The sequence below is a fragment of the Lacerta agilis genome, chromosome 4 (assembly GCF_009819535.1).
Source record: "Lacerta agilis isolate rLacAgi1 chromosome 4, rLacAgi1.pri, whole genome shotgun sequence".
In the NCBI taxonomy this organism is placed as follows: Eukaryota; Metazoa; Chordata; class Lepidosauria; order Squamata; family Lacertidae; genus Lacerta; species Lacerta agilis.
This window is the reverse complement of record NC_046315.1, coordinates 13,598,200-13,611,713: the sequence shown is the minus strand read 5'-3', so window position 1 is coordinate 13,611,713 and position 13,514 is coordinate 13,598,200. Positions and strand designations below refer to the sequence as shown.

At 43.6% G+C, this 13,514-nt stretch overlaps 1 protein-coding gene across 1 annotated transcript in view; it reads right to left on the bottom strand.

The window, feature by feature from the left end:
* Window positions 1-13,514, bottom strand: part of TYR (tyrosinase) — a 70,610-nt gene that overhangs the window by 43,419 nt on the left and 13,677 nt on the right. The window contains exon 2 of the mRNA XM_033146100.1: window positions 6,818-7,034. Within this exon, the coding sequence (XP_033001991.1) occupies window positions 6,818-7,034 (217 nt within the window). The remainder of the gene's footprint in view (window positions 1-6,817; window positions 7,035-13,514) is intronic.

Genomic DNA, 13,514 nt, shown 5'->3' with positions numbered 1-13,514 from the left:
TTGGCAAGCAATGCAAAAAACATGTGGAAGTAGATTGTGCAATAAATATGCACTTTTGGGTAATTCACGTGCAGAGAGACCATAAATCAGACCAGCACATCTTGTGAACCACCGGGGTAAATTAAGCCCACCAGATCCATCATGATTTAGCAGGTACTCCACAACCCATCATTTTTGAAGTCCCAGATGTGAGAAATACTAAATCAGTCCATTTCCTGGTAGGCTTTCATACACAGACAGTCAGTTCCATTAAGCTTAGCTGCAGGTTGTACAGGCCTAAACATGTGGGATGTAAACGCAGAGCAGTCAAAACATACCGGTACCATTGCTAGAGTGGACATGAAGAGTATCTCAGTCCTCCTGCCAAAGCTTCCTGTTTACCTGGACTGAGATAACTTCCTGTGTAACTAGAGGTGGGTGTGTATACAAAACTCACCTGTATACAAAACTCTTGAGACCAGACACCATCTCTCTCTTTTGGATTCGTCTCTTCAACGAGCAACATCTTAGGACAGGATGCTCTCTTGGCTTGCAGCCGAGAGAGGGCCAGGTGAAGCCTGTTCCCTTATGGACATGTAAATACATTTATCAGAACCAGTGAAGGCCGTGAAGGTCCTGTGTGAGTGCCTGGAGGCGGTTGGAGGATGGATGGCGGCTAACAGATTGAGGTTGAATCCTGACAAGACAGAAGTACTGTTTTTGGGGGACAGGAGGAGGGCAGGTGTGGAGGATTCCCTGGTCCTGAATGGGGTAACTGTGCCCCTGAAGGACCAGGTGCGCAGCCTGGGAGTCATTTTGGACTCACAGCTGTCCATGGAAGCGCAGGTTAATTCTGTATCCAGGGCAGCTGTCTACCAGCTCCACCTGGTACGCAGGCTGAGACCCTACCTGCCCGCGGACTGTCTCACCAAGGTGGTGCTTGCTCTGGTTATCTCCCGCTTGGACTACTGCAATGCGCTCTATGTGGGGCTACCTTTGAAGGTGACCCGGAAACTGCAATTAATCCAAAATGCGGCAGCTAGACTGGTGACTGGGAGTGGCCGCCGGGACCACATAACACCGGTCCTGAGAGATCTGCATTGGCTCCCAGTACGTTTCCGAGCACAATTCAAAGTGTTGGTGCTGACCTTTAAAGCCCTAAACGGCCTCGGTCCTGTATACCTGAAGGAGCGTCTCCACCCCCATCATTCAGCCCGGACACTGAGATCCAGCGCCGAGGGCCTTCTGTCGGTTCCCTCACTGCGAGAAGCAAAACTACAGGGAACCAGGCAGAGGGCCTTCTCGGTAGTGGCGCCCGCCCTGTGGAACGCCCTCCCATCACAGGTCAGGGAAATAAACAACTACCTGACATTCAGAAAAAACCTGAAGGCAGCCCTTTTTAGGGAAGTTTTTAATGTTTGATATTTTTGTATTTGATTCTGTTGGAAGCCGCCCAGAGTGGCTGGGGAAATCCAGCCAGATGGGCGGGGTACAAATAATAAATATTATTATTATTATTATTATTATTATTATTATTATTATTATTATTATCTAAGCTAGCCTGCCTTCTGAGACTGTACTGTAACTCAGGATGAAAAGCTGTGAGTAAACTCTTTTTATACTTATAAAGAGCACTGTATTGTGTCTTTACTTTTAAGAGGGAAGAAGGGGAATATACCAGGAATATATATGTTATTCTGAGGCTTTAGCAAGCCTGTGCAACCGTTCCTGCTGTGCTTTAGAAAGGAAATGCAATTCTGCCAAGTATGGAGCTTGTTAACACAAGCTGGGATAGGATATATTAGACAATATATGCTCATCCACATTGCCAAGCATTCCCACAAAACATGCATATTGCATAAGCTGCAGATCTTTGCCAAACTTTTTCCTTTCAGCTCTGGGGAGATGAGCAAACATTTTCATGAAGTTTCTCCAATGCACCTTTCCCGCCAATTCTGGCAACTCTTTCGCGGCTTGGTTGAGAGTGGGAACCCTCAGCTGTTGGCAGGTGCCATTCTTTTCTCTCCACACTCCTGCAGAGTGAAGGCAAGCAGCACTGTCCTCACTCTGATTTGGCTTCATGATGGTATCACATGACATCAGCAGTGAGGGTCAAGGCTTCCTGCCCTCACCCTGGAGCTTTGTAAGGGGGGGGGGGAAGGATTACAATAGCATCACAATTGTGTATGTTTTGAAAAGAATGGTGAACTTCCATGTGTGTTTACAGTTTGTCTCAGCACAAACATCAATATGATACCTCGGAAAAATCCATGAACGCTCTACATCACAGAAGCATACAATAGAATCAAACAGCTCAAACGTTCAGGAAATTCCTCCTAATGTGTACTCCAATCCATTGATTCAGGTCCTACATGGAGCAACAGGAGACAAATCTATAATGCTGCAATTAAACCACTGTATCCAATGATCTGTGGGATGTCTCATCACTGAAGCAGTCAAGTACAACATTTTCCTGATGCCTAGAGTGGACACACAGGGGAATGTGGCTCCAGTCAGGGAGGACTTCCTGTCATACCTCTTCTGGAGCCTCCTCCCCTTGTGTGTGACCAGGTAGATGGGTGTGACCCTAGCAGACCCTGTAAAAGGGCAAGCCACGCAGTCATCTTCCCTTTTCCCATTTTCTCCTTTCGGAGTCCTCTTCTGGCTCTTATCCAGCACATGGCCCATCCTTACAGAGGATGGAAGCCACAAGGTAGAAAGTCCGAGGCATAGCTCAGACTTCTTTCCTCTACAAATGTAACTGTAACCACAAGATAAAGCCTGCCTTCAGATTACAGCTGTGAACTGAATGTAAGTAAACTTTGCTCTTAAGACAGTCGTGTTATTATTATTTTGAGAGGGAAATAAAAGGGGAGATTTACCAGGACCAATTCAGGCTGGACTGCTTAGTTTAAATGATTCTAATGAATCCATCAATGTGCTCTGCTGCTTGCTCACTAGCGTGAGTGAAGAGGGATAATATTTAATCAATATATCCTCTCCTACCTCCCTTAACATTCCCAAATGATCAAGAAAGTAGTTTCTGACTTTATGGAACTCGCAGAACTGACCGCGAAGCTCCGAGACCAGAGGGAGGAGAAGGTGGAAGAAGACTGGAAGAAATTCAAGGATTACTTGAAACATCGCGAAAAAAAATTTGAAGTGAAATCAGAGAAAGATAATAGGTGATAGCTAGTTAATGTTAGAGTAGAATAGTAAATAAGAAAGTAAGATATGGTTGTTTGCAACTAAAGTAATTAATGTTTTGAATATATGATTAAGTTTATTGAGATATGATAAGATGATATATTGAATTTGAAGAGTTAAGGTGAATGATTAATAAATAGTTACAAAGTTACTAAAGTAAATTAGAACTGAACGCTGGAGAGAGGACGGGGGAGGTCCCCCCCTAAAGAAGATCTAGAATAAGATTAAGATATTTGATAATTGTTGTGTTTTCTATGCTCTTTTTTTGTTTTTTCGTTTTGTATTTGTTTGTATTGTTTTTTTGTTATTTTTTGTTATTCTGTAAAACCTAATAAATTTTATTTTAAAAAAAAAGATCAAGAAAGTAGTTTCTGCACATGTTGTAGAGGGAAGTGAAGGAAAACTCTGATCCTAAACTAAGAGAAGGAAAACTCTGATCCTAAACCTCCGCTGCCTTGCAGCATATCTATGGGAGAAGAAAGGGCTAAGGAGTAAACCCTACACAAATCCAGAGCGGAGTCCCTAAGGCAGTTGGATGCTGCCTTGTACGCTTCTTTCCGGCAGCTCCTGCAGCTAAGCTTTTTGCAAATATATTTTTATTTTCCGTTAACGAAACAAAATAAATACATATTCATCAGATAAAATTTTACAATATTACATAATCTCCGCTGAGTTTCCTGACTTCCCTCTTTCTCTATTCTGGTTTTCTAGTTTTTCATCATTCCCTCGCTTTCCCTTATTTCTCACATGTTTTGTCATCTTACTATTGTCATTATCTATCTTTACATTTTTTTTGGTCATGCTGCAAGAATTCCATCATACCTGTAAGTGCTTACAAATTTTTACAATCTTTTATATAATCCAAAAATTTACTCCATTCCAATTGAAACTCCATTCCAATTGAAATCAAAAGTTTCAAAAGCTCCTGCAGCTAAGCTGGTTGCCAGACAAATTGCTTTCCTTTCCTTTGGACCACATGAGTGAGGATGAGAGTGGGGTATTGTCATCTTGGCAGCCCAGGACCTCCATAAACACTGCCCAGACTTGAGCACAGGGGGAGGTCACATCAATGTTGCAAACACAATGATTTGACCATCGGACCAGTGGTAGCACACTCCAATGTCTCTCAAGACAGTCAGATGCCAGCAACAACACCGCTGTAATGCTAGCAGCACTAACGACAGCTTGGGTATTGGGATGTGAAACAGTAGCACCAAACATATGTTCTTGTGATCACCCCCCTCTCCCCATTGACAATATACTGGATGCAGTTACTCTTTGACGTAGTCCTGAAATTCTAAGGCTAAGATTAGGAAGCGGTTTATGTTTCTCGAACAGTGGCCCGTTCACGCCCACCTCATAAGCCACTTATGACGTCACGTTTTTTTGGACTCTAAGGGCATTTTCATTAGGCATGAATAATCCCTGTTGTTAAGAGGAGTTAGAACTAAGGAAGGCTCAGGATCCAGCTGAGAGTACCCAAAGCGTTAGGTGTACCTGAAGTAGCATTTTGAATCTCAATCTCTGAATACAGTGGTTCCTCGGGTTACAGACGCTTCAGGCTGCAGACGCTTCAGGTTACAGACTCTGCTAACCCAGAAATAGTACCTCGGGTTAAGAACTTTGCTTCAGGATGAGAACAGAAATCGGGCAGCAACGCGGTGGCGGCAGCAGGAGGCCCCATTAGCTAAAGTGGTGCTTCAGGTTAAGAACGGTTTCAGGTTAAGAACGGAACTCCGGAACGAATTAAGTATGTAACCGGAGGTACCACTGTACATTCTTGCCAGTTGTCATTCTTACATGGCTACTGCTTGGTCATGCTCCACGGCAGCTGCATGAAGATGTTTCAATTCGTGCAGGAGGAACCGTGGCATCGGCTATTCGGGCAATTATACCCCATGAAATCAGAGCAATATGTTTCTGGTTTACAGGCTTCCTTGCACAATTAATTACCAGGACGCATTGGGTTGGATCCAGAGATCCACAAGTGGAAGGTTTTCACATAGCACAGACTTAGCGTACGACTAAGACATTGCCCCAGTTTAGATGATATATATCTTAATCAGCCAAGATACAAGCAAGCCTTTTGCCCATGTATACAACCCTTTTGCTCCTCTGTCGCAGTGTGGCTTCATTCAACCAAGATGTCTCTACTTAACCGTCATTTTGCATTTTGTCGGAAATGGTTTCCAGCTTCAGAGCAAGCCAGAATCTTTACACCAGCTGTATTTGCCCATAGCATGGGCTTCAGCTTGCATTGTGAGAAGGATGGGAGGCAAGCATACCAAACAAACAAACCCCCTGTTTTCCCCCTTAACTTCACCAGTGCCATCACTTAGTTTTTCTTTGGCTGCCTCCACTAAACAGCCCTTAAACCATCTGGATTTCAACTGGCCCAACCTACTCCCAATACTAGGTAGAGTAGTACAGCACGTAGGTGTGGAGTGAATAAAATGGCTTCAGACCAATTCTCTCCCTTCATGCCCCCCACCAAAAACAAGCTTTTACTGAAAGATATAATAAGGTAACTTTTTTTTTGATACAATAGTTTAAGGAAGGGAAGTCAATTTTACAGTTTGAGTGATTACTCATAAGACTGAATTAGAAAACTAAACAGTGGAAAAATGCATTCAGCTATACCTTTTCTAGACTGCTTCCTTAACCAAGCCAATTATCAATTTGCATCCATCAGTTCAGCTTCTGGGTCCATGGTCCTCTCCTGCTTTCTTCCTCCTGCAGTGCCCAGCAATTCTCTAACACTTCCCAGTATTTCCGTTCTTTTAAAGTATATCAGCCCCTTTCCTCTCTGGCAGATTTCTAACTCCAACTCTTCAAGTTTCTGACCATACAACCTTGTCATTAAGCACTTACTAGCTTTGAATTATGGTGCTGGAGGAGACTCTTGAGAGTCCCATGGACTGCAAAAAGATCAAACTTATCCACCCTTAAAGAAATCACCCCTGAGTGCGCACTGGAAGGACAGATCCTGAAGTTGAGGCTCCAGTACTTTGGCCACCTCATGAGAAGAGAAGACTCCCTAGAAAAGACCCTGATGTTGGGAAAGATGGAGGGCACAAGGGGACGGGGACGACAGAGGATGAGATGGTTGGACAGTGTTCTCGAAGCTACCAACATGAGTTTGGCCAAACTGCGAGAGGCAGTGAAAGATAGGCGTGCCTGGTGTGCTCTGGTCCATGGGGTCACGAAGAGTCGGACACGACTGAACGACTGAACAACAACAAGCTTAACCAATCTCCATCCCAAACTTTAGCCAGTCAGGAAAAAGATAGAGTGAGGTTTTTTATTGCTCCTTAGCAGTCAGGTTCCTAAGATGAACCTTTGACCTTCTTCTGAACTACTTCGTGAGCAAAGCATACCCTTCTGCTTTGAAGCTTCTGGAATACTTGGGCCTTCTGCGCACCAAAATCAACCATTTTGCAAACAAATCCCTGACACAAAATGCCCGAAAGTCTATTCTTTCACACAAGGATCTTGCACTTAAATCAGGAAAATCCCTTCCTGAAAAAGAAGAGCTCCTTTGAAGTCAATCTTGAAAGCTTTATTTGGGGCCAGGTTAATATTTGTGCACACAACTGTCACACAATAGGAAGGAGAAAGAAAAATGGTTTACCTTCCAAAGTGTTCCTGAAGCTGAAATTGGCCATTTTGTCCATGGTCCCAGCTTCATATTGGGTCAGGCTTAAGCAGAACTCGACGTCTTCTGAAGATGGAAGCCTGGGAGTCCTCCCTTTGTCATGGTTCCCAGGATTTCGAAGCACAGGACCTTCATTGGTGCCATTGCAGAGCTCTTGGCGGCTGTTGTACTCTTCTGATCGGCTGCAAATCACCTATGAGATACACATATAGTATTGCAACCAGTGCATTGAGAAGTAAAGTTGCTTTTAGAAGTTCTGATGCCCCATTTCAGTTAAGGAGATTTGTGCCTGTAAGCAAAGCTACCCAGATATTATATACTGGATCTGTGGGGCAAAAAAATCAGATCCAGATCAAAGTATGAATGCTATCCATTTGCACCAAATTTATTCGATTTGTAACCCAACTTTTGAAGACATTCTGATTGACAAATAGTGTAGGACAGGAACAGTATAGGAATGTTGCCCTGCCTACAACAGCCCCCCAAGGTGCCTGCATCCAGCACTGAATGTACACTATCATGCAAGCGAGTACACTCTCTTAAATGCATATTATGGACAAACCGTAATGGGAATTGTAGGCTGCAGATTACCAGGCTTAATTTATGGGGAGGATATTTGGTGTATAATCCATACCTGCATTTACCAAGGAGATCAGGGGAGAGTCTGGAGGAGAAAGACGAATAAAGTACATACATGATAGCCATTTTCACATATCTAAATGATAGTGACATGGAAGATGGAGCGAGCTTGTTGTCTCCTGCTCTGGAGGATAGGACTCGAACCAATAGCTTCAAGTTACAAGAAAGGAGATTCCTTTTTTTATATATATAAGATTTTTTATTATTTTCAATATAAGGTAGAAACAAACCAACACAATACACATAACAAAACATAATAACAACTCAAACAATAACAATCACATTAACAAAAGAAATACATATACCTACCTACTTAAAACAAACAAAAATATAAATCTATCCTTATGTTCTAGTTTCAATCTTCTTCCATCCTTGACCTCCCCCGCCAACCCGACTGCCTTCTTCACAAATATATTTTGGTAACTTTGTATTTGTTCACCTTAAGCATTATCCATAATTCTTAGAAACCTTAAAATGATTAATCCAATAAATTCAAATATCGAATCTACATATCCTAAAATTCTTTTTAAATCCTATCTTTCATACCAACAATAATTATACACATTTTTTATAAAGTATCAATTTGCTAAAGCCATTATTCTATCAAGTTCTGCTTAAATATTCAATTTTACACATTTATTTAAATAATCTTTGAAATTCTTCCACTCCTGGGACACCTTCTCCTCTCTCTGGTCGCGGATTCTCGCGGTCAGTTCGGCGAGTTCCATATAGTCCATTAGCTTTGTCTGCCATTCTTCCACTGTCGGGATCTCTTCACCTTTCCAGTTTCTTGCAACAAGAAAGGAGATTCCAATTAAAGATCAGGAAGGACTTTCTGGTGGTTAGAAGTAAGAGCTGTTTGGCAGTAGAATCGACTCCCTGGGAAAGTGGTGTGCTCTCCTTCATTGGAGGTTTTTAAGGGGAGGTTGGCTGGCCATCTGTCATGCATGCTTCAGTTGAGATTCCAGCATTTCAGGGGGTTGGACTCGATGACCCTTGGAAGTCCCTTCCAACTCTACGATTCTATGCACTGGACTAGACCTGTGGCCAATAAAATTCAATTCCCCTTATCTGTCATTGACCATCACCAGATGCTTCCACCGACATGCAAGAACCTCAGGACAGGCAGATGTGAGATAATCTACTCTTTTAAAATCTCACCATAATCCATATTCAGTCAGAGGTTTTAGCTCTGAAGCAGGAGAATTCTTAATTCCTTCTCAAAGTGCATCATCACACAGCTTGGTTCTGGGCAGATACATTTGTGACCCTGCCCCCCCCTCCCCTCCCCAATATGGATCTCCAATCCCTGCTGGAATTTGACAGAGTTGTTAGCTTTTGTTTCACCATGGAAACACATCCTGCTGTTTCATTACGCATGAAGCGAACGGGCATTTCCTTCGATCAGATTCGAAATCTGCGACTTTTTTTGACCACAATAAGGATCCGCTTGCCCTTCCCATAACTTTCTGCCACGACACACTTTTGTATCTTGTGGAATTTTGTGAAAGAAGTAATTCTTAAAATACCTGCTATTCACAAGGCAGGTTAGTTCATGTCCTGGTATGATCGCCTCTTTGAAATTCTGTTTTATTGACCCGTAACAAAGGAGATACTTAAGACAATGGAAACTGAATGAACAAATGAACGATGGATCACATGCCATCTCACATGTTAACTCAGAAATGGAGGGGGCTGGGCTGGGCACATCTGAACAACAGACAGGTGCAAAAAAATCATGACCCGCTGGATGGAAACCTAAATGTCCCTAATTGTATCCTACATTAAAGCTCATAACTGAACAAGTGTGAATCGAGCCTAACAGAGCCGATTTCTTTCACACATGGCGTCTACTTATCCATGGTTGTGCAATGGGGCTGTCCAGAGGTGGGACAGTTACTCCCCATAGGTGGAAGGTGCAGTTTCAATCCCACCTGCCAGGCCATCATTTCTGATACATGAGGATACATGCATCCAACTACAGAATCCTTATGTATCGTGCCTCAACTGCGAAGGTTGCATTCAGAATTAGAGCTGTACCTGTTTTAAAAACCCCTGAGGTTCTGACTGTGGACATGTCCACAAGGTACGAATGGATATGCCAGGTAGCTAACTGTTTTTCCCAGAAGCCGAACTGCAGCAGAGCAGATACAGCGCTGCAAATGCTGAATACACATCCAGACGCTCCAAGTGTCCCTATTTTCCAGGGACAGTCCCGGATTTACAGAAGCCATCCCGGTTTCTGATTTGATCCTGGAATGTCCCACTTTTCCTTAGGATTTCCTATTTTCATCAGAGAAATGTTGGAGGGGTATGGAGTTATGTGACCCCCTGAGACAAAGTGATAAGTAACTATACAACCTTTAGAAGACATCTGAAAGCAACCCTGTGTAGTTTTATTATATATGTTGGAAGCTGCTCAGAGTGGCTAGGGCAACCCACCCAGATGGGCAGGGTATAAATTTAAAAAATGCTGTTGATGGTGGTGGTGGTGGTGGTGATGGAATAGGATGTCCCTATTTTTATCGGAGAAATGCTGGAGGATTTGTAATTGGCTGCCAATTAGCTCCTGAGCTGGTTTTCTTTTTTTTCTTTTTTTTGCAGATAAAGTTCTATACAGCTTGGGACTAGGAAGCCTGAAAGATCCTCACTTCTTATGCACCCGGTTGACTGCTGCACTCTACCTGGAGGTCCACAATGCAGGAATCATGCCTTGAGTGTGGTGGCCTCTATCTTTTGGAATTTCTTCCCCTTATTAGACACGCACAGTCCCTGTTATTTTCCTGGTGCCTACTGAAGACCTCCCTCTTTCAAACAGCCGTTTTTGGGGTATCTGTGAATCTAAACTGGAATTGTTTTTAAGATGTTTTAATAGTTCATCTTCTTGAGATGAACTATTAAAATTCGCCGAAGAATTGATGCTTTTGAATTATGGTGCTGGAGGAGACTCTTGAGAGTCCCATGGACTGCAAGAAGATCAAACCTATCCATTCTCAAGGAAATTGGCCCTGAGTGCTCACTAGAAGGACAGATCCTGAAGTTGAGGCTCCAGTACTTTGGTCACCTCATGAGAAGAGAAGACTCCCTGGAAAAGACCCTGATGTTGGGAAAGATGGAGGGCACAAGGAGAAGGGGACGACAGAGGATGAGATGGTTGGACAGTGTTCTCGAAGCTACTAACATGAGTTTGGCCAAACTGCAGGAGGCAGTGAAGGATAGGCGTGCCTGGCGTGCTCTGGTCCATGGGGTCACGAAGAGTCGGACACGACTGAACAACAACAACAAATAGTTCATTGTTTTTTGTTTTCTGCCTTGGGCTCCATTGGAAGGAAGGGCAGGATATAATTTTTTTTAAAAAAAATTAAAAATAAATAAAATAAGCGCAAAGAATATCAAATCCCCCCCTTCTACACTCACAACCCCCGCTATGATCGTGGCTTTATGTAACACATCGTGTATATGAAAATAACTATCTTCCTGCCGCTGCGAGATATTTTCCTATCACATCTACTTGTGATTGGAAATGATGTGTTGTGGGTTTTTAGTATCTTAGAAGACAGAAACAGGATTCAAGATGATCTTGACAGGTTGAGAAACTGGGCCAAAAAGCTAAGAGAAATGAATTTCAGCAGAGGCAAATGTTAAGTTTTGCATTTAGGTGGGTGTGTGGTGGTGCTGAGGAATTAGATATACAAATATAGGATGGTTGAAGCTTGGCTTCACAGCAGTATTTGTGAAAAAGAATACAGGGGTTTGGGTAGATGACATGCCAAGTGTGAATTAGCAGTGGGAAAGGGGCTTGTGTAATTCTAGGTTGCATCAACAGAAATATATTACTTTATTCAATGTTAGCCCCTGTGAGTCAGCATGGACCAAACCTGATGGAGTGGAAGTTATTCAGCAGTCTGAACTGACACCAATGTTAGCCCCACTCAGAGTTGACAAGGGATGTTGGAGAATTCTGATGGAAGCAAAAGTGGACATTGCCAGTGTTCACTTATTCATCCCATTTCTGGAATAGAAATCAGTCCAGCAATTAATGATTGTCATACATGGTTGTGGTTGCCTTCTGTCCAAAAATGATGCACAACTGATTACTCCCCATCCCCAATTTAAATCACATTTCCTTTGCACTGAAATAGAGGCCATATACATTAAGATGAAAGGCATACAATACATCATTACGAGATATGCATAATTTACATATAGTACTCATTTTAGGTTAAATAGCGGACAGTGAGATGGAAAACCTAATATTCAGCAGGCACCGAACTGCAGCGGAACAGAAACAGTGTTGATTGCGATGAAGACAGATCGGAATAGAAATCACTGTCTTCTTGCTCCCATAGAGTAGACCCATTGAAATGAATGGACATGACTCACTCAGGTTTCTTAATTTCAATGGGTTGCGCTCACTGTGGTGCTAAGCAGATTTTCTCTTGAGGAACGGAATAATCTCCCCCTCTGCTGTCCCTGCCTGGCATCTAAATCTGTTCTGGGTTTCCCCCATCCCCCCAGAGAAGATTTGGGGATGGCACACATGGAGGGAGAAGAGGGGGGAAATCCCCTTGCACTACCACATAAATATAGTTGAGCCTACCCTGAGTGGGGACTACCATTGGATGCAACCCACAGTGACTTGATAATAAAAAGTAACAATGCCGCTGTACTCTAAAAGGTAAAGGGACCCCTGACCATTAGGTCCAGTCGTGGACGACTCTGGGGTTGCGGTGCTCATGTCGCTTTACTGGCTGAGGGAGCCGGTGTACAGCTTCCGGGTCATGTGGCCAGCATGACTAAGCTGCTTCTGGAGAACCAGAGCAGCACACGGAAACGGCAATTACCTTCCCCTGGAGCGGTACCCATTTATCTACTTGCACTTTGACGTGCTTTTGAACTGCTAGGTTGGCAGGAGCAGGGACCGAGCAATGGGAGCTCACCCTGTCGTGGGGATTCGAACCGCCGACCTTCTGATCGACAAGCCCTAGGCTCTGTGGTTTAACCCACAGCGCCACCCGCTTTGGTCAAATTTCACATAGAAATTTGTTCTGCACACTGGGTAAGGCGGATACACAGGTTTTTCTGCAGTTTTCATAATACCAGGACTCATGGACCTCCAATGAAGCTGAATGTTGGAAGATTCAGGACAGACAGAAGAAAGTACGTCTTCATACAGTGGTAGTTAAACTATAGAACTTGCTCCCACAAGATGTAATGATAAGCACCTACTTGGATGGTGTTAAAAGAAAATTTGACAAATTGACAGAGGAAAAGGGTTTCAATGGCCGCTGACCCTGATGGCTTTGTTCTACCACAACTGTCAGAGGCAGTAATGTTTCTGAATCCCAGTTGCTGGACACCATGAGAGGATGAGGGGAAAGGCACTCAGTTCCTGTTTTTGGGCTTCCCACTGGGAGCACAGTGGACTGGACAAGAAGGGCCTGAACCAGCAGGGCTTGTCTTCTTATGTTCTTAGAAATCATGACATTGAAACTCAGGGTGGTATTCAACTAAGCTTTAGTCAGAGCAGACCCCCTGAAATTAATGGGTCGAATGTCATCATGTCCATTCATGTCAATGTTAAAGTCAGAGTAGCGAAATCACAGCTAAGAAGCTCAAATGACTGAAACCCTTCTTTGGACATTAAGCCAATGTCCAGACTTTAACATTCAAAAACTTTACTTGCAGAAACTTATAGTTATGGATGAATGAAAACATAATATTTACAGTCACATGGTTCTCCAAGCATGGGCTTACAGCAGGGGTCCCCAAACTAACACCCGCAGGCCGGATACGGCCCATGCGAGCCAATTATCTGGCCCCCGACGAGGCACGCTCTTACTGGCGCAGCTGCCCATCTCCATGTTGGCATGGCACCGAAAATAGCTTGTACACATGCACAAGTGTTATTTCCGGAGCACTTCTGGCGCGGCAATAGCTTGTGTGCATATGCAAGCGTCATTTCCGGCACACTTCCGGGTCTGCGGAGGCCTGTGCGAATGTGCACAAACTATTTCCGGTGCTGTGCCATGCA